The sequence below is a fragment of the Mustela putorius genome, unplaced genomic scaffold, assembly GCF_011764305.1.
Source record: "Mustela putorius furo isolate JIRA1106 unplaced genomic scaffold, ASM1176430v1.1 tig00003859_pilon_pilon_pilon, whole genome shotgun sequence".
In the NCBI taxonomy this organism is placed as follows: domain Eukaryota; kingdom Metazoa; phylum Chordata; class Mammalia; order Carnivora; family Mustelidae; genus Mustela; species Mustela putorius.
In genome coordinates this window covers 10,685,085-10,710,621 of record NW_025422011.1, presented here as the reverse complement: position 1 = coordinate 10,710,621, position 25,537 = coordinate 10,685,085, and the positions used below count along the sequence as shown (strand labels likewise).

At 36.7% G+C, this 25,537-nt stretch overlaps 1 protein-coding gene across 2 annotated transcripts in view; it reads left to right on the top strand.

Moving 5' to 3' along the window:
* Nucleotides 1-25,537, top strand: part of PDHX (pyruvate dehydrogenase complex component X) — a 69,592-nt gene that overhangs the window by 9,621 nt on the left and 34,434 nt on the right. For both annotated transcript variants that reach the window (XM_004755975.3, XM_004755974.3), the window contains exons 2-3: nt 7,972-8,052; nt 20,449-20,549. In XM_004755975.3, the coding sequence (XP_004756032.1) occupies nt 7,992-8,052; nt 20,449-20,549 (162 nt within the window). In that variant the 5' untranslated portion in view covers nt 7,972-7,991. The remainder of the gene's footprint in view (nt 1-7,971; nt 8,053-20,448; nt 20,550-25,537) is intronic.

Genomic DNA, 25,537 nt, shown 5'->3' with positions numbered 1-25,537 from the left:
TCAACTGGTACTAGATCCCCTAGTACTTAGGTATGTATCTAGACTGCCCAATTAAACCATAATCCTTTTGAGGTCAAGATTCTGGTCTTGTATTGGTCCAGGGCCAGGATAACAGGAGCTCAAGAGGCACTTACTGAGGGCCTAATTGGCTCATTACCTTTTGGTAGAGAATGTTATGGGCAGCACTACTGAAAATAAAACATTTGCTGCTGATTTTAATGAGAGTTTGGTTTTCAGATGTGCACTTCAGTTAAAATAGAGGTCAAGAATTAGTAGACTGTAACTGTGAGAACAAAGGCCAGATTAGGTAAAGGAGAGAGTAGAAAGGAAACCTTCACCTTTAGGCCGGGGATGTGAAAGCAACTGTCATTCCATTTTCTATTACTTGAGGAAGGAGGTGTAAGGCAGGATATTGTGATACATCTAGCCAATTCTGGATGTCTGCAGAGTCCTCCCTGTTAACCATTTCTATGCTACCTATTAGTAATAACTAGCGAATGTTTTTGAGACTGACTTTTCGCCTCACTGTAAAGACTTTGTATGTGTTAATCTCCTTTAATCCTTACAAAGTCTGTATTTTACGGAAGAGGCGACTGAGGCACAGAGTAGTTGAGTGACATATTAAGTAGTGGATCTGTAATTGAACCTAGGCAGTTTGGTTCCAGTGCCTGTTCTCTGAATCACCACGGTATGCTGCTGCTTACTAGGACTTTTATAAAATTAACGAATCATTTTATTAAATAATAAAATATTTACCTTAACACAGTAATAGATGCGTATAGTTTAAATAGTCAAAGTGTACTAAGAGGTTTATAGCAATGCAGTGGATCTCTCCCTACTTCTTTCTAATAAGCACTGATAATGCTTATCAGTGGTGCTTATTATTAACTTGGTGCTTATAAGAAAGAAGATGGGGAAGCACTGATAATAAGCATTATTATAATAATATAATATTATAAGCATTATATACATTATAATAAGCATTATTATAATAAGCATTATCAGTGCTTCCCCATCTTCTTTCTTATAAGCACCAAGCTTCGTCTCTTAGCTTCATTCCAGCATGTGCTCATCTCCCTATTTCTGTTTTACATACTACCTTTGGATGAGTGCTGGACAGGGCCATCCCTTAGGCTTTTGTTCTGCCAATGTAATTATTTTTGCAATTCTTGGTTAAATCCATATTCAGTATTTACACCCAATAAATGTTATACACAACTCGGTATTGTCCCAAATTATGATTGTTACCTTTCTTACTTTTTTCTTTTCCTGACATTATTGCCTTTTAAATTTTTACTCTAGTTTCCTCTGTCACTATTGCTGATTCATCCCACGCCATCTCATAGCTTCTCAGCGTGACTTTATTGTCAGTCATATCAGATAATTTCTCAGTTAATTTATTTTTTGCAGTTTCTGCATGCCTCCAGATGTGTAAGTTGAACCTCCATTTTAAAGGTCTTTTACTTTCTTCAGAGAAACAGTCTCCAGTGTCCCAGTGTGCTGTTGAAGGAGGGTGAGCTGTTACCTAGCACTGGACTGGAGGAGGGGGTGGAGGGGATCCGCATATCTGCATCTCAAATAGCATTCACCCAAAGGCCCACCCCCATTCCCCAGTTCCAAAGATTCTCAGGACTGCCAGTTCCTGGGCCTTTGGGGGATTCTGTTGTATGAACAGGTGATTAGCCTGGCCTTCCCTACTTCTGGCTTAGGATTCAGCTTTCTAGAATCTCTTCAGTCAATTAGTACTCATCCGTTTACTTTCCTACTTTCAAAGTTGTGTGCTGTTATTCCTTCCTTTCTGTCCTTGTGGGTTTGTATCTAAAAATAACAAAAAACAACACTACCTTTTTTTTTTTTCCCCTTAAGTTAGATTAGTATTGGGCAGGGAGTAAGATTGAATAAACTTAACGGGAGAAAACTGCTAAAATGTAGATTATAAGAACCAAAAGAAATAAAAAGCGCTTATGCAATATCACCAACCAGAGAACTAGTTCTGCCATTTTGGAGTATATCCTCTCAGTCTGTGTGTGTGTACAAGCTAAGCAGGTAGGAAATGGGTTATGCCATACATAGTGTTTGTGGGCCATCTTTTACCATGGCAAGACCTGTAAATGCTGTTTTTACAAGTTATTCATGCGTCTTCTGTTGTCCTTTGGCCTTTTCAGTCTATTCTTACACTGGTAGTACACCAAAGTCACTGTTTGAATAAAGATGATATATAGGGCAAGCACTCATTTTTTTAAAAATTTGCTTTAGCCTCCTTTATTCAAAGCTCAGTGTTAATACTGTTTTGTGCCCTGGTGTTGATTTTTAAATTACCTGTACTTCTTCATTGTGCTTTATTTCATCCAGCCTGCAGATGGCAGAATTGTTTTATTTTTAACAGGTATTTTAAAGGCTAATTATATTTAATGAGTTCCTGCATTGGAAAGAGAGGTGATTAAATGAGCAGCATCTCTCCCTATTAGAGAAGAAGCAAATTAATGTGAAGAACAGGGAGGCACACTAAGAAAGTATTGGATAATTTACTTCTTCATTTGGTCTATCTTCACGATTTTTTATGTATTTGCATAATGGTACTATAAATGGACTAGAGCCTGATGCTGGAGCGTTATCATATGTAAACTGCTATGTTTCCTTAATTTCCTCAGGCACAGTAATGGAACTCAGATCTGCTTCATATTAACCACAAAGCAATTTGGTCTGCTTTTATATTTTAAGAGTTTGCATATATTGTTGTTGTTGTTTTAATCTGGAGATCTCTTTGAAGTGATGTATAGAACATTAGTTTAAAGGTTTGATATAATCAATTTTATGTGAAGTATGAGTGTTTTGTTCTTAGCATAAAAGAAGTTCTTTAAGGAACAAGAAGTAGAATTAGATTAGTATACCACATTTAAAGTTGAAGACAGAATTATTCTGCAGAAAGATTAGAAGAGCAGATTTGAAGACATGCAGGAATTGCTTAGAGAAGCTTATAAAATTCAGTGATTGGTAAATTGCTTGTGTGCTTGATAGGACAAGTAAAACAACAATACACTAAGCAAAAAATTTTAATTTATTGTGTCATTCTGTCGAAGAAAAAAAAGATTAGGACAGTTCTAGTGATTTTTGAGACTCCACTTTTAAAAATCATATTTTAAATATAAACTGGAAATGTACATTGCTGTAGTCATCTTAAAACTTTTTACATATGTTTTTAACTGCACAAGTACAGACTTCATAAGCAATTAGCTATAATTTGTTAGTTTGCTAGAAAGGAGTAAAAGGCTAAGACTAAAATAACTACCAAAGAGTTAAAGTCTAACTAAAATTTGGGTGTATTTTTGAGTATTTGTTGAAATAACTGGTATTACCCATGGAGAAGAAAACACATTTCCTTTATTCTTATTCATAGTTGTGCCCAGTTATTTGTAGGAAATACAGTTGGTGCTCATTTCACGGCCTCCTCGACTTGACAGGAAGAAGGTCGTGGGATGCACTGCTTACTGGAATGAAAAGGGAAGCTATATTTAGTTTCTCTAATGAAATTAAAAATATTAAGTATAGGCCAAAATTCCAAGAAGTCTAGAAAAAAGCCCAAACTATCTGAATAGAATTGACAACAGCCATAAAGGGCAGATATTAATAATGTGCAGCCTGTCGTTCAAAGCTGGTATGATTGTATACTTGTTTTCCACTGGAAAAATACATTTGAAAAGATATATATAATGTTCCAGTCAAACGAGAATATACTAGAATGAAATATGTACCATTATGAGTAAATTGATGTTTATGTTTTGAGGTGATTTTCTGGTATTAAGGGTAGATTGGCTGGATTAATCAGAAAATACATTGCACGCTTTATTTCTGTAGTAAACTAGTATAATCAATCAGGAGGTACTACCAAACAAGAGAGATGTCCAAAATGTCTTTCTTTGGTTTTTGTCACCTTCTTTTCAGAGTCCGGATGGTGATCTATTACAGAATTTTTCTATTTTATGGTCGTAATTCAGAGAAGAAATTTCAATTCATCCTTGAGGGGTGGCTGCATGGAGAATGATTATGTTCTTTTTATTTTTAAAATATGAAAATTTTTGAGTTTGTGATATGGTAATTTGGAAAATAATACTTAATAAATACAAAAGTTTCATAATATAGTCCTTAATGTCAGGAATAATGGTAATGCGAATGTCTCATAGGTGAGAGATAATAAGAGATAGAATCATAAAATAAATATGAATTCTATCTTGGCAATTGGAACCAAGGTATAAAAATACTGAGGGGAGATTTTGTTTTGGAAACTTGATTTAGTGTTTGTCAGAAATTTGAATCTGGACGTAGAATCACTGAAGTCCATTTATTTTGTTGCTTTGAAATGGAACTCTATTTGATATAAATTTCATATGTATGTGATTATGAAATAGTCTGTCTCATAATACCAGCCTTGAGCTGTTTGAAGGAAGCAATATATTGGGCCTTTTTTGGAAGCTGTGTTTTTCAAGAAGAGGCTGACCTCTTACCATGGTGCTATTAGAAGGTAAATTTTTTATTTGCTTTTTTTTAAAACCCCATTTGTCACTGTGAACTTAAATTAAAACTGGAGGCTTAGACTCGCCAAACATTTTGAAGGCAACTGTTTTTATTTGTTTTCTACATCAAGCCATGAGAAAATGAAAGAGGCACGTGCAATGTAATGTAAGGGATAAGAAAGCTTATTTTATTGTTTTTTAATAGGGTTAGTTTATCAGCTTCAAGCACTTGGAATTAAGCATAGGCTTCTTACAGTTCAGATTTGGAGATGTACCACTAATATTGTTTGCCTTAACATTTGCTAATGTCAAGTTTGCCTTGTGTGTGTTGTGTTTTCTCTAAGTGCATGTCCCTGAATTCTAATTCACTTAAAAATCTGATACTCTGGTGTGTTCTATAGACGGCACTGCGCTAAGGTCAGGTGTAGTAGTTTGCATTCTTTTCCCATTCAGTGTCTTAATGTGTCTATTTTAGTCCACGAGGACTTATTTTACTAAAGAAAAAAATGTGCAGATGTTTTTAAGCTGTATTACATTCATGGTTTGAATCTTAACTAGACGGAGCTGGGAAATTAAATGAAACTGTGGCGGTAAGAGTTTTAGAGAGATGTAGTACACAGGAGTTTGATGACCTGTGTTTGCCAGTCTCTTCTGTGATAAATGTGTTTTAACAATAAATCACATTTTAATAACAAATACATGTGTTAGTAATAATACATTAATAATATATAATAAATAAGGATTTATCAGGAATTAGGATAGTCAGTTGTGGCTGTTTTTCCTCCCTTATTTTCAAGATATAATGCACTTAATGATTACCTGCTTTCTTCTACATTCAAAATATTCAGTATCAGTAGTAAAAATGGTTTTTTGATACAGGAATTTTTTTAAGCCCAAGGTAGGGAAAGGGCTTGTTGGGAAATTTGACCGAAGATATGTTCACATGGATTTGAGATGTCTGATTTGCTGTGTTTGGATTTCTGGGTGAGTAGACTATGAATAACCAGTGATTAATTGATGATCTGTGTTTGTAAGGATCATCAATTAATGATGAAAAGTATCTGTGCAGTATAGTCGAGTATAGCCTTGAGGGTTAGGCAGGAGGAATTCAAATCCCTTAAGCAGTGGTTTGTAGTTGTCTCGTGGATGAAATGGGTGTGTTGACTTAGAGTTTAGTTTGGGCCCCACCATGGTTGGGGTATTAGGAGTGAAAAATTCTGCTTTTCTGTCCTTTTTTGAGTTTGGTACCTATTGAGAGAAAGGCTAAAAAGTCAGCTGGAGATCAAAGTACCAGTTTCAGTGTGGTGGTTTTATTGGATTAGAGGATGTGACTTCTATCTGTGGCCGTTTGCAAGTTGTGTTTTCCAGTTTAACCGCATATTGAGACTTTGGGCTTTTGTTTGAGGAGTGTTCCTGTGTATAAAGCAAACACAGATACCTGAATTGCTCCGGTGGGGCCTGATGGCCTGAAGAGAGGTAGGCCTGCTATCTGCCTTTGAAAGGCAGGGCCAGTTACACCTTGCACAGGAAAGAGTTGAAGGGGAGATGCACGTTCCTCACGGCAGGCAATTCTCTCTCTCTCTTTTTATTTATTACTTATTTTTTTGAAGATTTTATTTATTTATTTGGCAGACAAAGATCACAAAGGGCAGAGAGGCAGGCGGAGAGAGAGGAGGAAGCAGGCTCCTCGCTGAGCAGAGAGCCCGATGCAGGGCTCAATCCCAGGACTCTGGGATCATGACCTGAGCCAAAGGCAGAGGCTTTAACCCATTGAGTCACCCAGGTGCCCCGATGTTTTTTTTTTAAAGATTTAATCTATTTACCTGAGAGAGCGAGAGAGAGTGAGCAAGCTAGGGAGAGCGAGCGTGCTCAGGTGGGAGGTTAGGGACAGATGGAGAAGCAGACTCCCCCGCTGAACAGGGATTCCCAGGATCCAGGGATCATGATCTGAGTTGAAGCCTGACACTTTACTGAGGCACCCCAGTGCGTAATTCTTAAGAGAAAATGAGGAAGGGGCTGAGGCAGGTGTGTGTGCTTGGTGGAAAGAGAAGATAGAAGTTTCTCTCCAAATGCTTCCGAGACGAAACTCCTTTACCATGAAGCTGTAAGAACTCTGTGCTTGAAGTCACAGTAAATTAGTTCATTTTCCTGAAAGAAATATTTAACCTCCTTTAACATTAGTGTTCAGATCCCTTGTTTTAAACCCTAAAATGGCAATGGATAAAAAGAAACCCTATCCTGTACTTTTTCACATTTGAAATGTATTAGATGTGCTTTTATAGTGTTTTGCTTTTTGGGGTCAGAGAGTGAATGATCTGAGAGGATAGGTTCTGTGGAAGGTTTCAGGGAATGTAATTTCTTACCATGGCTACTGCTAGGAGTTGGTATATGCTATTAACTGCTTTATAGGATTTGAATTTTCATATACATGAATATATATTCAATATATTCATATATACCCATTCATATATATATATGAATATATATATTCATATAGGATTATGTTAATGTACCAGCTGGATGCTCCTTGAGTATGGTCCTGGACACTGGATGACTATTGGGAAGCACATCTGGACAAATACAGAATAGTGTGTCCTTTTTGATATCCAAGGAGAAAGTAGCTTTGTTTCCCTGAGGGGTCACCCTAGTTTGAGTCTATCTTTTTGGATCCCTAATTGAAATGTATGGAACAGTCTGAGATTAATTTAACCATGCAGGTTCACTTTCCTGGTCCTCTTTGACAAAGCGAATCTTTTCTTTTCATGCTTACCAGCAAGAACCTTTGATTCTTGAATAGTGTAATAGTAGAGGAAAATAAAAAATATAATCAATTTCTTTTTTTTTTTAAGATTTTATTTATTTATTTGACATATCACAAGTAGGCAGGCAAAGAGAGAGAGGGAAGCAGGCAACCTGCTGAACAGAGAGCTGATGCAGGGCTCGATCCCAGGACCCTGAGATCATGACCCGAGCCGAATGCAGTGGCTTTTACCTACTGAGCTACCCAAACACCCCTATAATCAATTTCTTAAAGTCTAATTTGATTACTTTGTTGTAGGTTATCAGAACCCTAGTATTTTTTTTTCTTTCTTATTTGTTTTTTCCTTTGGTCATTTTACTTGTATTTTTTATAGTGATGAACATGAAGGAGGTGAAACATAAATTAGCTTTTTTTTTTTTAAATCTTGCATGCATCTGGCTTGAAAATATACATGACTGGGGAACTATGAAAAAGGAATTGAAAGTATTCCAATAAGAGTTTTATGTTGTTAAAAAAAATGACAGCTTTATGTTTCCATACTGTTTACTAGACACTTAGTTTGACCACTTGAGAGTCTTTTAGGTTTTAGAGTATTTTCTTTCTCAAATTGAGTTTGATTTTAGCATATTTGAACTTTTCATTGATGCCTCATGAGTTGCATTATTTTTTTGTGGCTAATCTTTCCTTTTTCATTTTCAGCTGATCCCATTAAGATACTGATGCCGTCGCTCTCTCCTACAATGGAAGAAGGAAACATTGTGAAATGGCTGAAAAAGGAAGGTGAGCAAGTACACTACTAATGCCCTGTGTTATTCCGTTGTTTGGGGTTCTTTTCTAATCAGCTGTATTATACAACACATGAAATAAATCACATCCTCCGCTTGTTATTTTAAGTTTGCTCAAATAAACTTTTCCCATGGTAATATATAATGTAGGGAAGGTTTTCTGGGTTCAACCTATTATCTTTTCATAAGCAGAAATTGGTTAAATATTTTGAGACATGTTTTTCTGAATTTTAGTTTTTATACTTAGTTTTTAGTGTCAACATCATAAATTTGTTGATCCCCTTAAGTTAATTTGTGATTTTATGACAATGCTATCTGTGTGTTTGTGTGTGTGTGTGTGTTTCCTGAAGCTAAGCAAGATAATTATAAATTTCATTGGCAAGAACAAATAAGAATAATAGAGAAAACTCTCAAGAGCAGTAGAGAAGGATTCTAGCCCTACTAGATTGTGAAATGTATTACTATGCCTCCATCATACAGAGGGACAAAGGAATGATTAATGTGAAGCCATCTGGAGAAGGAGACTTTGTATTTCTGGTTGATGCTTTCTCCCCACCCACCACCTCTGGTCATTGCCACATGTGGCAGTAGAGTAACGTTCCCCAGTACAGGTATTGACTGGGGACAGCTTCCTTCTGCACTTGATGTAGCTGTGTTTCCCTCTGCTTTACTCATTCTGCAACATGTTTAACTTTTGTGGAGGAAAGAGGTTGTTAGATATGCAGAGAAATGGACCATGTGAGTTCCCACAGCCGTTATTATGCTTCAGCTTGAAAAATGATGAATCAAGTGTTAAAAACTGAAAGAGGAAAGCTTAGTATGACGTGACTTGGGATGCCATATCTGATTCCAGAGACTAGCCCTGGCAAGGACTTGTATGTGACTTGGTGGACACAGATGTTATCCAGGCAAATTCTGGTATTGAGTGGTCCAGTCTAGCACTTATAAAATAACATTGAGAGAGTTTCGGCAGTGGACGAGAATTCAGTCTGACAGTTATCCTCTGATTCCAGGAGATAGAGCCATTCATGGTTTCACTTTTGCCAATGATGAGAGATATGGGGATTGGGAAGAAGGCTACAAGTATTTACTTCTGAACCGTAGCCAAATAAGCTTGAGAGTTTACGAGGAGGCCTCAGTTCTTTGAGGGAGATTGGGGTGCTAGGTAACACAGCAAGATAGATTACAAAATGGACCTCACAGCAGGAACTTGGGACTAGGGATTAGACCAATATGGAGGTTAGGAGGTGTGGTACAGTGAGGCTGTGTAGATGACTATGACTGGTTCTTGCTATGTTAGATACCACATCTGATTGGAAACACTACTTAATTCTGTTGCTCAGTGGGGAATGTCTTGATATGTCTTCTTTTCCTTTTATGACTAGCATGTAATTGGAACACACCCAGCAACACAGTTAGTGGTTGATCAGTAAATATATTGGCAGGGGAAGAATAAGCCAAAAGCAGGAAATGTGACAGGGATCTAAGCTTTGGAGATGAGGTACTATTTGACCTGGCCCTTGTAGGGTTTTTTTTTTTGTTTTTTTTTTTTTAAAATAAAAAGGTGTGAAAGGCCATCCTGGGTAATGTTAACATTTTGGCAAAGTGTTGGAAGTGAGGTATCATGACATATGTTTTGGCAATAGTAAGTAGTTCAGGCTGCATTAAGGGCATAGTGTGTGTGATGTCATATTGATTATAGGAAGGATATTAAATACTAGTCATCAGTTTGTCAGTTTGTGAAGGTCTTTATCCTAAAACCAAGATATAGCCACACTCATGGTTATTTTATAGGAAGTGATTTCTATGTGCTTTCTTGAGCCTTGTTTGTGGCATTACACAGAATGGAGAGGCCCTAACGGCAATCTAGTGTCAAGAGCAAACTCTAAGTCATTTAATTGCCCCCTTTTCCCACTCACATTGGAAAGGTCCCTGAGGACTTTCAGTCACTATGACCATCTAAGCAATGGGGTAAGGCTTCTGCTCACTACTAAATAGAAAATTATAAAGCAAATTTCTTAATGGTAGGTGGTGCTTAAAATACAAGAAAGGGGAATCATCAAACGCTAGCAGCAACCCACAGTGGTGAGTAGGAATAGGAGCCATGTGCCCTGTGGTGACCGGAAGTGGAAAGAATAAATGAGATTGGGCACAGGTGTTTTTGAGGGAAGAAGGAGAGAGCAGGAGGAGGGGAAATCAAGAAGTTAGGTTTAGGCTTTGATATGGCAAATTTGAGATGCTTATTAGACATTGAAGCCAAGGTATTGAATAGATGATTCGTTGTAGGATTTGGAGTTTATGAGTGAAGACTGACTTAGAGATAGAAATTTGAGTGTCATCAGTATTATATGGATGGAATTGAATGCCATATCATAGATAACAGGTAAATTCATTTGTTTGACTTGAGATCTCTGTGGAATAAAAAATGCTTACTCCCTTGAAAATTTGCTTTCATAGCCTGCCTCATGAGGCTTTGAGGTCCACATTTATAATACTTGCATTTTCTGGGAACCCACAGTGGAGATAAAGTGGTTCTGAGCTGATAATCTTTTTGGATTACCTAGCAGAAGCCATTATTTTGGAAAGACACAGTGTCCAGTCCAAGCCGTACAAGATTACTAGATAAAGTCCCACTTACAAAGAGTTCATAGTCTTTAATTTAATAATATGCATGGAAGCCATCTTTTAGGAGCAAAGGGCATGAGACATAACAAGCAGCAGGTCCAGACCTACAAGAACTTCAGTTAATTAGAATTACTAGATACATAAAACTGTCTGTTTGAAATGACTACACACGTAAGAGAAGGAATTGGAAATCTGAAAAGAAAAAAAAAAATCTGAAAAGAAAAATCCAAAAAGTTTAGGCAGATTTGAAGAGGACAAACAGAACTTCTAAGAATGAAAAATACTGTCTCTAAAATAAGAAAACAAAAAACTTAAGATTGGATTAAAGTGTAACTGAGCAAAGAATTAGTGAACAGAAGTTCAACCTGAGAAAATAAGTTTGCATGCAACCCAGAGAGATAAAGCAGTAGAAAATATGAACTAGAAGTTGAGACATGAGGAATAAAATGAAAATCACCCAGTAATCCAATAGCAGTAATTCTAGGAGGAGAAAAAATTGAATGAGGAAAAGGTAATATTCAAGGCAAAAGTGGCAGAGAATTTTCTAGAATTTGAGGAGGACATAGATCACATAAATAAAAGAGCCAGCACTTCATTAGAAAGTACTCTGAGCAGTTGGCTCTTCATGGCTGCTATCTTTTAAAATAATTACCAGTATCTAAGGAAGTTTCACCTTTATAAATAATGTAATCAATTGGAATCTATTTTTAGGTGTCTTTTTCCTGATGAATTACAGAGCTTTGGCTGTTTCCGCATTCAATATGACAGAGTGTTGCTGTCATTACATAATGATTCAGACACAGAACAGCCTTTTAGAGTTATTATAAAAAGATTAAATTTTTTCACATTTTGAGGCAAGTAGATAAGAAGGATTCTTTGGACCACATTTATCTTTCAGACTTCTAGCTCACTGGCAGCCTGATAACTTATTCACATCCATTAGAATACAGAGAGTATGATGAAGAGCCAGCAGACATGCGGTCTCATCATTCTGTTCTTTTTTCCTTTTGATGACAATGTGCTATTTTCACATAGGACAAACCAGGATATGCTGTAAGCCCCTGGAGCATGTTTCCCTGAAGGTTGCTCTTCAAATTGTGTTCTGCCAACTGAAGAGAAATGTTCCTTTACTAATATACTATAAATAATTGAGAGTAATTGAAATCTTTGGTCTTTAGTAATTCACCGTCTTCCTTTTCATTAACATTTATGTACAGTACACATGTGACTATACATTTACGTATGTGTGGGGCTTGATACGTTTATGATAACTTGGTTCAGTCATTCTGTATTAAAAACATTTCAGTTCTTGTATCAAATTTTATGTATACCATTTTGTCTTATTAGCTGTGTTTTAAAAAAATTTGATCTTGAGATCTTTTTAATGCTTTTTAATGCAGTCACTGTTATTTGAAACAATGAGTTTAGACCTTCAAATGTTAAGAGGATTGAATGAAAAAAAAAAAAAAAGAACAGTGTTTACCTAATTATAAATCTAGTTTATTTTTAAGGCTAATGATCTGATAACCTTTAATGGATAGCAGTTCAGCCTTACAGACTTTTAATGATTTCTTGAAACTTTGAGATCCTTTAATTCACAACTATTATTAGGATGCTTTGAAGGGGTATTGGGAAGGTGTATGTTTTAAGCGAAGGTGATAAAGATTCAATGAAAGGAACTCTGGCTTGAGAATCACAGTTTGTCTTTTGGGGTTCCCACTTTGCCATGAAATATCCAGGAGTCGAACTAGTTAAAATCTAAGGTAATATTCCTACTTTTAGAATTCTATGATAATTCAATTTCATTTTGTTTTGTCAGTTTTGGAAATATACAATAATATATAAATTTTTCCCATTTTTGTTGATGAATGTTAACAAAGCAGTTTTCTAATGAATGTTATAACACTTAATTTTAGTCTGAGATTAAGTAAAGGATATGCATTTTAAAATTGGTGGAGAAGATACTTCAAAAGTGATAGGTAACATGTACAATGTCAGAATCTCTTGAAAGGTAAACTGAACTCTAGTTCCACATCTTTTTTTATAAGTTTGTTATTTGGAGGGAAAAATGTGCTTCAGATATTTTCAGTTTAATGAGCATGGATATAGCTTATTTTTTTGTCAGTTGAAATCAAATCTGTTAAAATAACAAAAGGAAGAAAATAGTCGTGTGTCCGCCCTTTTGTGAGAGAATATTTAAGGGTATGAAAAACACTGTTTTCTCTCTTGGGATATGTCAGGGCATACCATGAAATACTGGAAGAAAAGTTGGTGGAGGTAGTCGCACAAAGTACTTCCTTAGTCACGGTGTCTGGAACGTAGCGCGGGCTTCCTCAGTGATGTTGGCTGCTGCTGCTGCCCTCAGAGACTGTCATGTTATGTGGACATTCCTCCTGTCATGTGACTGGAAACTGTGACTCTCAAGTAGCTTTGGTATAAGTCTTTAGACAACATCTCATTAATGTAGAGTGTATAATTCTGAAGTAAAACTGTGTTGAAGTTCTTCCCTATTGAAAGTGTAATTACAAGGTACCTTTGGGGAATCACATGGGTCTCTGAATTTTACTGAAGAAGAGCTCCCACATCTGTTATTTCTGGGGATTTGTATCCATGTTTGTGGTGCTAGAATGGAAAACTGTTGAAACATGTGTTTCATAAATAGCTTCACCATTTTTTTCAGTCTGTTACTATTTTAGCAGCTTTATTGAGGTATAGTTTACATACCATAAATTTTGCTCATTTTAAGTGCACAATTCTATGGTTTTTAGTTAGGTAGAAAGAGTTGTGTGACATCACCGTCCAGTTTTTCAGAACATTTCTGTCACCTACAAGATCTCGGGTGCCTGACTGCAGTCAATTCTTTCTCCCATCCGTAGTGTGATCTGCTTTCTGGCTCTACAATTTTGCCTTTCCTGGACATTTTATGTAATAGACTCCTATAAGGTGTTGTCTTTTGTGACTGGCTTCTTCCGTTTAGCATGATGTTGGGGTTCATCCATGCCATAGCATGTGTCAGCAATGTCTTCCTTTCAGTATTGAACAGCACTCCTTCTGTGCTCTTCTACATTTATTGTTAATATTGCTATCATGTCAGGATTTTAGAATTGTTGGATGCAGTTACTGATGGCCGCTTTCTTTAGTAGAACTTTGTGTGGCAATGGAAATGTTCTGTGTCTGCCCCGTCCCATATAGTGGGTGACCCCTAGCTACCTGTGTGCTGAGCACTTGAAAGGCAACATAATAAAATGTAAAGGGTCAGGAGGATGTAAGGGAGGTTGGCTTGGCCCAGCCATTTCCTTCTGGTAACTGCTATTCCTGCCTTTAGCTCTCAGGGCATAGCCTCAGATAGCCCAGGAGCACAGTTGTCTGGGGTCTTTGGTCATGCAAATAATATTTTGTGTGTGTATGATGAGGTGAACAGGATTCACAAACACTGACTAGAGGCCCCTCCTTTGTCTTCCCACACTGCTGTAAGCCCTGATTGGGTGGGATGGCCATGGCCTGCTTGTTTGTACTCTTTGGTCTCATTAAGAACTTCATGAAGCTGGTCTATCCGATTTTATTATTTTTTTACCTTACTGTCTTGTACAATGTCATTTACATACTCAACCAGTAAGTATTTGTTGTATAAACCATTGAATTATTTTTCTCAAATCATAGCTGTCATTATGCTTCAGCTTAGTACTGAGAAAAGGTTTTTTTCTTACGGAGATGTGATTTACTTGGTCTTACAGATAAAAGCTAGCTCTCCCCATTACCAAGACCATATACACCTTTATACCTTTTGAATAAAGACTTTTATTCTTAATTTTTGGCAGGACAAAATTATTTTGTTAAAGTCACAGGCTGTTATTTACTTCTTAAGCATGACCATTGTGTTTTATCAAGACTATACTTCATACCCAGAATTTAAAAAGAGAAAGGGAAACCTCTGGAACTCCAGGCCTCAGCTCCAGCAGCAGCCCATCTGGACAGAGGATCCAACGATGATGCTGGCTTCGGTGCTGGGGAGCGGCCCCCGGGCGGGCCTCTGCTCTGGCCCCTCCTGGGGCCCGCACTCTCGCTCCGGGCCCGCTCCACCTCGGCTGCTGACATAAGCCACGAGGAGATGGGGCAGGGACACTGCAAAGCTGCCATCTCCTGCAACAGGGCAGCTGAGGAACCGTCTATCACCTCACACCATCCATGATATTCTGTCGGCTTCTCGGCCTTCTCCTTTGGACTACAAACTCTTTGTGGACAAAACCACGTCTTCTCCTGTTGATAACCAGTGCTTAGTATGATGCCTTATATACTAATGGGTGTTGAATGATCTCTTTGAAAGGACAGTACGGGATAGAGAGTGAGAATGAGTCCTGGTTCTTAATGGTTCTCAATAACATACCAATGCTTTTATCTAAGATCTTGTGGAGTGTTCGAAGATGTATATGAAGAGTTAACCTAACATTTCTAGTTCCATGATCTTTCTTTAACAGCTAGGCTTTCAAAACCTTCCTGAGAGAGACATTAACTAATTTGGTCAAGATTACTTGTGTCAGAGCGCAGAATCAGACCTGTGTCTGAGTTGGAAAAGTTCCTTGTAACCACTCTGCTTCACAGCTTTTCTCAATTATAGCACTAACTTGTTATTCGAGGCCAAAACTGAGGCTATTTAGAATCATCATGGCTTTTTATTAGTCTCAAAATTTTCTTTTGGTATTTATGTTATGTTCGCTTATTGATAGCTAGTACCTTAGTTTCATAAAATTAGGGATAATGTGCCCTTATGTAGTAATGCGATGTTTCAAACTTTGCTGTGGTTTCTGGGGAAAGTTCACTGTGTAAAGGATTGATCCTTTTCTATGTTTCTTTCCATTTTCTCTCTCTTGCCATACTCATATAGCAGCTATATGTGTTAACATGAATAGGTGTATATAGAGTTAAAACACCATAAAAAGGAAATAGGCTACCTGAGCTATTAACTGTTAGGAGCATGCCACAAATCAAATGTTAGAACCAAACGAAATATAAATGATAGTTTGGTGTATACTTTATGATGACATGAGGATTTGTGAAATTACTGCAGTTTTTTTTTTTTTTCTTCAGGTGTTTTAATCTCAAGCTCATTATGTATGAAACCCTAACTTCAGTCCAGGGTAATGAGGTAGAATGTAAAACACTTAAGATGTATCCTATTCATATTGTGAGGAAGCTCATAGCAAGGTAAACAGAGAAAAACTCAATTGAAAACAAAAAGTAACAGTAGCAACATGACATTTTAGAATGCAATTTGTGATTCATTTCAAATTAATTACAACTGTTGTGGGAGTTCTGGAATAGGAACAAAGTCATCTAGATTGATTGATGGCTGATCTATGGTTTGTTTCTGTGTGTGTGTGTGTGTGTGCGCGCGCGCGCGCTTATCTATGGTTCTTAAAGGGTGTTTGGAATTTGCAGTAGGTGAGCATAATTGATAAAACATTTTACTGTTTTCTTATGGGGAGAATTTCTAGGTGTCTAGAAGATGTATTTAATTGCTAGGTTGCCTAGTTCAATTGTTTTTTTCCACGGTTACAACAGAAACATAAGGGTATGATTTTTTTTTTCTTTTTGAAATACAATCTATTTTAACTATGAAAACATGTGTGAAGTGTATAAGATGATATAATCTGCTTTCTCTGTGTGACATACAGGGTTCCGTTTGGGTCTGATTTGTGCTTACCTCACCAGCCTAACCTCTCATTGCTTCTCTCAGGTACTATTAGCCAGCTCCTCCAAAGTTTCCTGTTCTCTTTTGCCTCCTGGGCTTTGGGTATGTTTTGCCTTCTGCTTGGATCACTGCTTTACTTGATTGTCTTCTCATCTTTTCAGGCTCAGATTATCTATATGTATAAATAATAGTATGTATATAATACATATAATTCTGTAAATAAATAAATATTCTTTTTTTAGGAAGCTTTTCACCTTGCAAAAACTAAATTAGATATCCCTCCTGGATGTTCCTGTGGCATCCTAACTTGACCTAATCCCACCATAATCTCCAGTTAATTGTCACTAGATAGTAAGCAAGCTTGAGGTTAGAATCTTAACCTCCCCCCACCACTGCTGTATCCTCAGTGCCCTAAAGTATTTTTTAAAAGTTTTATTTATTTATTATTTGACAGAGATCACAAGTAGGCAGAGAGGCAGGCAGAGAGGAGGAAGCAGACTCCCTGCTGAGCAGAGAGCCCCATGAGGGGCTCGATTCAGGACCATGGGATCATGACCTGAGCCGAAGGCAGAGGCTTACCCTGCTGAGGCACCCAAGCGCCCACCCTAAAGCATTTTTAATAAATATATATATTTTTAAAGATTTATTTTATTTATTTATTTGACAGACAGAGATCACAAGTCGGCAAGAGGCAGGCAGAGAGAGAGGAGGAAACAGGCTCCCTGCAGAGCAGAGAACCCGATGTGGGGCTCGATCCCAGTCATGACCTGAGCTGAAGGCAGCGGCTTAATCCACTGAGCCACCCAGGCGCCTCAATAAATATTTTCTGAGTAGAAAAATCTCTTTGGGGCTAGGCCAATAATCTCCTTTTAGGTGTTTCATAAATATCATCTAACAGATAATGTTGATTCCATTAAAATAGTTTATATTGGCGGTTCCAAACTGTTAACCGAAGATAATATAACCGTCTATGTGACCATCTTGGTGTACAGTATAGTTTCTGTACAGTGAACTTCCTTCCAGAGTATATTTATCGTAATGTTTTAGATTTTTCTTCATGTTCTTTTATTGAGTGTGCCTATGAATACTGCTGAATTAGCTATTTTTGGTATATGTGGAAGGGAGTGTATTTGTATATTACATGTTTCTCTGTACCTCTATTTTTATTCTGGTTTTGTTTTAGGTATGTCTCTGTAAGCCACATTTATCCAGATTTTATTTTTTTGTATTCATTTGGGTAATTGCTGCTGCTTTTAGTAGGTTGTTTTAATCTATTTATTTATATTTATTACAATTACTGATACATTTGGACTTATTTCTACAATTTCGGTGTATTTTTAATTTTTTTCTTTTCCACGTGTCTGTCTTCAGTTGGATGATAGTTTTTATTTCATTTTTCCTCTGCTTTGCGGAATGCTGTAGAATATATTTCTACTTGGGGGGTGTACATCATTAAGTATTTTGGATGCATATTTAAGTCTTGGTAATAAAATCTAGTTATTTAGCATTTTTCCTGCATATTTGTATCAGAAGTTTTGCATGCTCTAACCATCAACTAAACGTTTTCTTATCCAGCTCACTGTTTTTTAGAGTTTGAGTTTTACATTTTTTAAACCCTCGGAAATTAGCTTTTAAATGATTCATAGTTACATTCTATCAATTTCTGTAGTAACTTGTTTCATGTAGTCCATTGATCCCCTCCTGTGTCCATTTTTCTTCTTAATGAACTGCATTTTTTAATAGCTCATCAGTAGGTGGTATTTCTTAGCCTTTTATGTCTAAAGAATCCTTTTCCTTTAGTCTCTCTCTCTCTCTCTCTCTTTTTTTTTTTTCAATGAAAGAAAGGATGGAATAAGGGCAGAGGAGGAGGAGAGAGAGAGAATATTAAGCAGGTTCCACACAGAGCAGAGCCTGACACAGGGCTCGATGGCAAGCCCACAACCTTGAGATTATGACCTGCTGAAATCTAGAGTGACACACGTAACTGGCTGAGCCACCCAGGTGCCCCACTTTTCCTTTATTCTTGAATGATGGTTTGGTTGCGTATAACATTCTAGAAAGTTAGTTTTCCTCAGCTTTTTGAAGATATTACTCCATTGTCTCTGACCTTTATTACAGCTTCTGAGAAGTATGCTCTCTGTCATTTCCATTGACATAATCTTCTTAATATTCCTCTCATAGATTTTAAGGTTGTTTTTATTGTATAGAATTATTGTATGGTATTTCACTGCAGTGTATGTAATGTGGATTCATACAGTCTTAATACTTTTTTTCTGCTTAATTTTTTTAGTGAGGTATAAATTTTAGGAAATATGAGCTCAATTAATTTTTACATACACGTATAACCAGGTTACCACCACCTAGCCAAGATTAATAATATTGCCAGCAAGCTACAAGGTTCTCAGTGCCCCTTCCTAGTCAATACAGTGTAGTTTACAATGCTCTAAACTCATTCAGAGCTCTTTCATGTTGAGGATATGTATTTTCCATTGTAGAAAATTCTCAGCAATTATCTTCTCATGTATTGCTTTTCCATTATTCCCTCCAGTCTTCTCTTGGAAAATCCATTAGACAAACATTGCAACCTCACTCTGTCTCTCTCTCTCTCTCAATCTGCTTTCTTCTATTTTTAATCTTCTCTGCACGTAGTAAGTTTCAGGTAGTTCTTAATGCTGCCTTTAATTTACTAATTCACTTTACTATGTCCAGTCTAGAATACATCCCATTGATTGTTTCTCTTTATTTCAATGACTGTATTTTTCATTTCCAAGATTTCTAATCAGGTTTTTCCTTCATATGTGATGTCATTTGTTTCATTTCTGTACATTGTTTTTTATCTCTTGTTCTCATGATGGATCTTTTACCTTCATTTGTATTTCTGAACATCCTCGGAATACTTACTTAAAAATCTCTGGCAGGTTGCACTGAATGAATTACGTCTGAAATAAATTTCTGTTTCCATTATTGGTTTTGTGGTTTTCTTTCTTAGCATTAAATTTCCTAAAATGTTTTGGAACTAACTATCCCTTCCTTCCTTCCTTCCTTCTTTTTCTTTTAAAAGACTTTTTGTTTGTGTTTCAGTGTCTTTCCACCTGCCCCCCACTCTTCCTTTCCCCACCCCCAGTCTAGGAATTTTGCTGTTGATACTGGAAGTATCAGCAGATGCAGTAATGGAGCCAGAGAGTGGCTTGGCTCAGATCCTGGTATTGAGATAGTGTTTTATTCCCTACCTTCCTAGACCTACAGTTCTGATTAAAGCCATAATCCTACTCTACAGGTCTTGATTGCCCCCTTTATTGGCTTCTACTATGAGTAGAAAAACTGACCCAGCCCAAGCTTTAAGAGGACATTCTGATCTGCAACCATGTCTGCAGCAAATCACTTTTCATTTTCTTTATTCCAAAGGAAACCACTGCATTCTCCCTGCTAACCTTTCCCCCTTCCTAGCCCCTCCACCCTCACCTGCTTCTAGATCCAGAAACAGCAAGTCAGGTCTTGCTCAACATTTTTGAGTTTCCATATTGTTTCTGTTGTACAGAAATGTTTCTTATTTGACCTCAGTTGTGTCTTTGACATTGTCTTTTTTTGTTTAATATGCTTTATTTATTTATGCTCTGCAGTGCCAACAGGGTTTCTGAATTTATGCTACAGTGTTAACCCAGAAGAGGTATTAATTGTAAAACTTTTCTCCTTGTGGAATAATAGTCAAACTATATTAAAAAGAAAGGAATAGGTCGGGAATTGATTTGTTTGAAGAGTCTATGCATTCATTGCTATTGTTTCTAAAATGTGATTTCATTTTTAATATCTGTTAATAATCTTTTGTAATTGCTATTTTTATTATAACAAATGTAGTTTATGTCTATTACAGAGCTTTTGGAAAATACAACAAACCATACACACATGCAAACCCACTCACATACACAGTGAAAATTACTTGTAGTTCTACAGCCCAGAGCTAGCTACCAGATATTTTGGTATTCATTATTCATGTTTTATGCACTTAGCACACACTCCAGCCCACATAATTAACATTCATATTTTAAAAAACAAAACAAACCCAGTCTTGTTTTGTAGGTGAAGCTGTGAGTACTGGAGATGCCTTATGTGAAATAGAGACTGACAAGGCTGTGGTTACCTTAGATGCAAGTGATGATGGCATCTTGGCCAAAATAGTGGTAAGTTTTTATTTTGATTATCTTCAACGGGATAAAGATCTCTTAAGTGTGAAGTTCCTTTTATTTTTACCACTGTATTAATAGTGTTGTTTCATCTATATCTACATAGTATGTTTTTATCATTTTTAATTGTACTTTTTAAATTTATTTTAAAAAATTTTGTTTATTTGAGGGAGAGAGAGAAAGCACAAGCAGGGGGAGGAACAGGAGGAGACAGAGAATCTCAAGCAGACTGCATGCTGAGCGTGGAACCCAGCCTGGGGCTTGATCTCACTAACCTGACATCATGACCTGAGCTGAAACCAAAAGTCAGATGCTCAACTGACTGAGGCACCCAGGCGCCCCGTGATTGGCAAACTCTTTAACCTCTGTGTGCCTTTTTCTTCATAATAAAGTAGAGTCAATAATAATATATGCACCATGGAGCAGTAGTAGAGATTGAGATAATACATATACACTCATTACAAGACTTGTCACCCACCAAGCATCAATAAATATTGCTACTTTCATTATTATTATAATTACTTACTCAGCTCTTGGTGACCATTAGCCCCTATGTCAATCTGTATGTTTATCTAATAATTTGTATTGGTTGTTTGCAACTGAACAGTAAATATCCATTCATGCCTCTGTAGTTTGGTTTGCACATCTGCTCGAAGTCTATTGTTGATATGTTTTTAATTCTGAGATACCGGCTCTCCTCTGTTTTGGGAATGGATACAGCACCTTCCTTTGTACATTTCACCCAAATGTTATAGTCTAATTAGATGTAGATCTAGACAGGGTTTTTCACTCGTGTTTCTTACTAGAAAATCCTTTTCCCTCTTTTCATCATTTATATGCTGCTTTTTAAATTCTAATTATCAAACTTCCTTTACTTGTCATCTACATTATTAACAGTGTTGAAAATACTTCCTTGGAGGAAATATGAATGAAAAGTAAAATTAATGAGGAAAATATAAATATTCATACCAAGAATAGTTTCTTCAACTAATTTATGCAGCATTTTTAAAAAGGGAAAGATTGTTTGAATTACCATATGTAATAAACCCAGCTACATTTTATTGTGAATGCTTTCGGCAAGCTGTGTTCTTGGCCCTGGCTCTGGATTGTTTGACTATGAAAGGCTTCCAGAATTGATAGCTTTTCCCACTTAGCTGCTTAGTAATGCATTTCAAATTGCTAGCAGTGTTAGAGGTCAGTAGTGCCTATTTCTCTGGGCCCTAATGCTCTAAAAAGGTAGGGGGCTGAGGGGAGCGTATGATTAATAAGGGCTTTAGCTGCACAAATGGCTACTTCCTTGCTAAAGAAAAGATTGTGTGTGTATTTTAGGGCTTTATGGCTTTATTATTATTCCACATGCGTTTTGAATAATAGGAATGGGAGTATATGCATGTCACAATGTAACCGTTTTATGGAGAAAAAAAATCAAAGTGATATTCGGTGATATCCCTGGGGTTTTTAGTCATTCACCCCTCTCTACTCTCAGCCCTCCCACCTCCATGCAGGTTGCACCTTTGTCTTTCATTGTGGAACAGTTCTCATATGAGTACATATCAACTGATTTTAATAAGAATACTTATACGAGATCTTTACTTTCAGAATCAAGGATTTGGAGATTAATCAAATTAAAAGGCAAGTGATAATAGAAAGCTCTAGTTTTTAGCTTGCACACATTTTTTAAACCATCAGAAATTTTAGCTATCATGTTCTTCATGGAGATTTGTTTGCCTAGTGTTTGAAAGGACTTTGTATTCTTCCCCTCCCCCTGCCCAGTTTCATATCTCTTTGTTCTCATTCGTAAGTTTTGCATCCGATTTCCATTTTATATGAAATAATATTTATTATGTTTCAGTTAGAATCAGAAAAAAGCTTAGAAGCTTTTAATAATGTTAATAAAGAATAATTGCTGTCAGTGTAGATAATTTTAGGATTTATTTCCAGTTTAGTTCAGCTAATGAGAAAGTTGTTAAATTCTTACTTAATTACTAGTAAATTGTACAGAAAACCTTAAATTTTTACACATGTATCCACTCATAAGCTTAGTCTTAAATTAATTCAGCAGGCATTTTAAGTGATGTTAATAAAGTAGAATATTAGGATGACATATTTGGGGTTTTTGTTTGTTTGTTTGTTTTGGGGGGGGAGGGCAGATGGAGAGGGAGAGAATCTTAAGCAGGCTCCACGCCTAGTGTGGAGCCTAATACGGGGCTCCATCTCACAACCCTGAGATCATAACCTGAGCTGAAATCAAGAGTCAGGTGCATAACTGACTGAGCCACCCAGGAACTCCTATTTGAAGAATTTATTAAAGATTGTCTTGTTTGACTTCTAACATTTTAAGGTTATTATATGATTTATTACAAACCAGGATACTTTTGGGGATGAAAAGGTTGTATGACCTTAAGATTATTTAAATGTACATAATTTTTTGACATTTTAATGTACTGACTGTCAAAACATTCATTGATTTTTATAGCATTGATAGACCATTATTTTTCAAAATCATTTTCAAAAACAGAATTCTTGGGCACCTGGGTGGCTCAGTGGGTTAAGCCGCTGCCTTCGGCTCGGGTCATGATCTCAGGGTCTTGGGATCGAGTCCCGCCTTGGGCTCTTTGCTCAGCGGGGAGCCTGCTTCCCTCTCTCTCTCTGCCTGCCTGCCTCTCTGTCTACTTGTGATCTCTGTCTGTCAGGTGAACAAATAAAATATTAAAAAAAAAAATCAAAAAAAAACAGAATTCTTTCTGAAAACTAAAATCCACGAATATTAAAGCAAAATTTTAAGAAGTCCTTCCTTTAGGGATGTCTGGCTGGCTGAGTTGGTGAAGCATGCAACTCTTGATCTCTGGGTCATGAGTTCAAGCCCCATGTCGGGAGAGTTTACTTAAAAAGGAAAAAAAATGCTTCTTTTTGTTGATCATCCTAAAATTAAAAAGTAACAAAGAATATTTTTGGTACTATTCATGTTCTTCAGTTTCTTAGCTGCATCTCACTCTAATACTGTGTCACTGGTGTTTTTCTAAAGAATCTATTTTTTTTAATGTATTTTTTCAGTATGACTTTATTGTTAGGTCCCATTCACCCTTTTTTTTTTTCATTAAATTGCCTGAGTCAACTTCAAAGTTGCATTTCATTGTTTGAAAGTTTATGGTTGAAATTGGACATTGTGAGACCTTCAATTGATTCTTCTCTGTAGACAATAGCATTTTTTTTGACAATAGCATTTTTAATTGACAAAATAACCCTCAAAATTCAAAAAAATTCTGCTAAATGAGAGATAGTCTCAGTTCTAATTTTTTCATGTTGAAATGGATAAATGACATATTAAAGTGGTAGATGAGTCTGTGTTCCCTCTGAATTAAAAGCTGACTGAACTGTAATCTGGTCTATATCTTCCTCTCTGTTAAGCTTGTTTTTTAAAGTAGGAGCATGATCTTGAACTGCTGTAGGATAATTTTGGTCCTGTGAATGCAGTTTACAGATTTGGTACTTGGTGTGTTGAATGCTACCTGTAATGTCAGATTACATTTGAGTCTCGGCTTGGATACGTACTGGTCTTACGATTTTGAACAAGTCGTTTTAATCTTTCTGTGCTTCAGTTTCCTTATCTCTACTTGATTATTAACATCACTTACCTCCTACAGTCGTTAGGAGAGTTCAGTGAGTTGACATAGTGCTAGAACAGTGCCTGGCACTTCACTGTCAAACTGTTAGTCAAGGACTTAATGAGTGTTTTTGCTCCCCCTCTGCATTTTTTTTCCCCCTCTGCATTTTTAACTTGTTGTTTCAGCTTCAGTGTTTCTTATGTATCTTCCTTTCAGACCGAAATTCATTGTGCATTTAAGTTAAAATGTTTATCTTAAAGGATATAGGCAGTTTCAAACTATACGATGGTTGAAGCCATGATGGAAAATACCTACTAAGGTTTCAAACCCGATCAGTCAGTCATATGTCTGCTTCTCTCCCCTCACCACAGTGCACACTCCTTCTGTGCTCAGCAGCTCTCACACTATTCAATTTTACAGAAGAAAATACTTAACTTACTGATTATTTTTTAACTTCACATCAAAACACAGTTTTTTTACCACCACCTTAAATGGAGTGAACTCCCTCAAATAATTTCTCTGTTGGGAATTTCTGCTGTACAGATCTTGTCTCTCGACTTCCCCCATCTCACATCCTCGGGGGACGCTGCTGAGCTTGGGTGGGCTGTCTTTAGTACATTTGCAGGTGATTCATGTCCACCTAATGGAATGTCTCTTGTAAAGAAAGAGGCTCCATCCTAGGCGTCTGTCCCTCGGGATAGAGTTCAGCCCATGTGTGGGTGTTTGGAGAAGCAGGTGCCTCAGGCTTCTGTCCTACTGTCCCATGTTGCTGTCTACTCCCCAGTCCCGCCAGCCTGGGGAGTTGGGGTGGGCCTTGAGGTGAGACTTTCCAACGCTTACCAAAGAGCACTCTTCTGAAGTCCGTTCTTGACCTGTGTTGAGTTTGGTTTTTGTATTTAACAAAATTTGTATTTAACATCATATTAACTCATCTTTTTGACATAATAGTACAAAAACTCTTGAGTAGTACACAGAACTAAAGCTTTTTATTTCAGTGTGTTGACAGACAGCTAAACAAATTGTTCTTGAGCTGTTTATTATTTTTTCACAGCTTGAAATTCATTAGATACCCCTATATTCTATACTTTTTTCTTATATATATGTTTTTTGCTTCACTGAAGCATTATTTCTGTTCTCCATCAGTAATTAGTAAACTTAAAAAGCTTCCTAAATCCCATGGTTTATGCCTTATTTATTTTTAGAATAGCATACATACTAATAAGCATCAAATTTAATGTTAATCAGAAATGTCAAGCCCATTTTAGAGTTATGTTCTTAGTTATAATTACTATATTAGCGAACATCCTACAGCTTCTCATTCTATTATTCATTAAATTATATCTGTAATGAGCTTTATTTAATGTAATTGAAAGATAATAA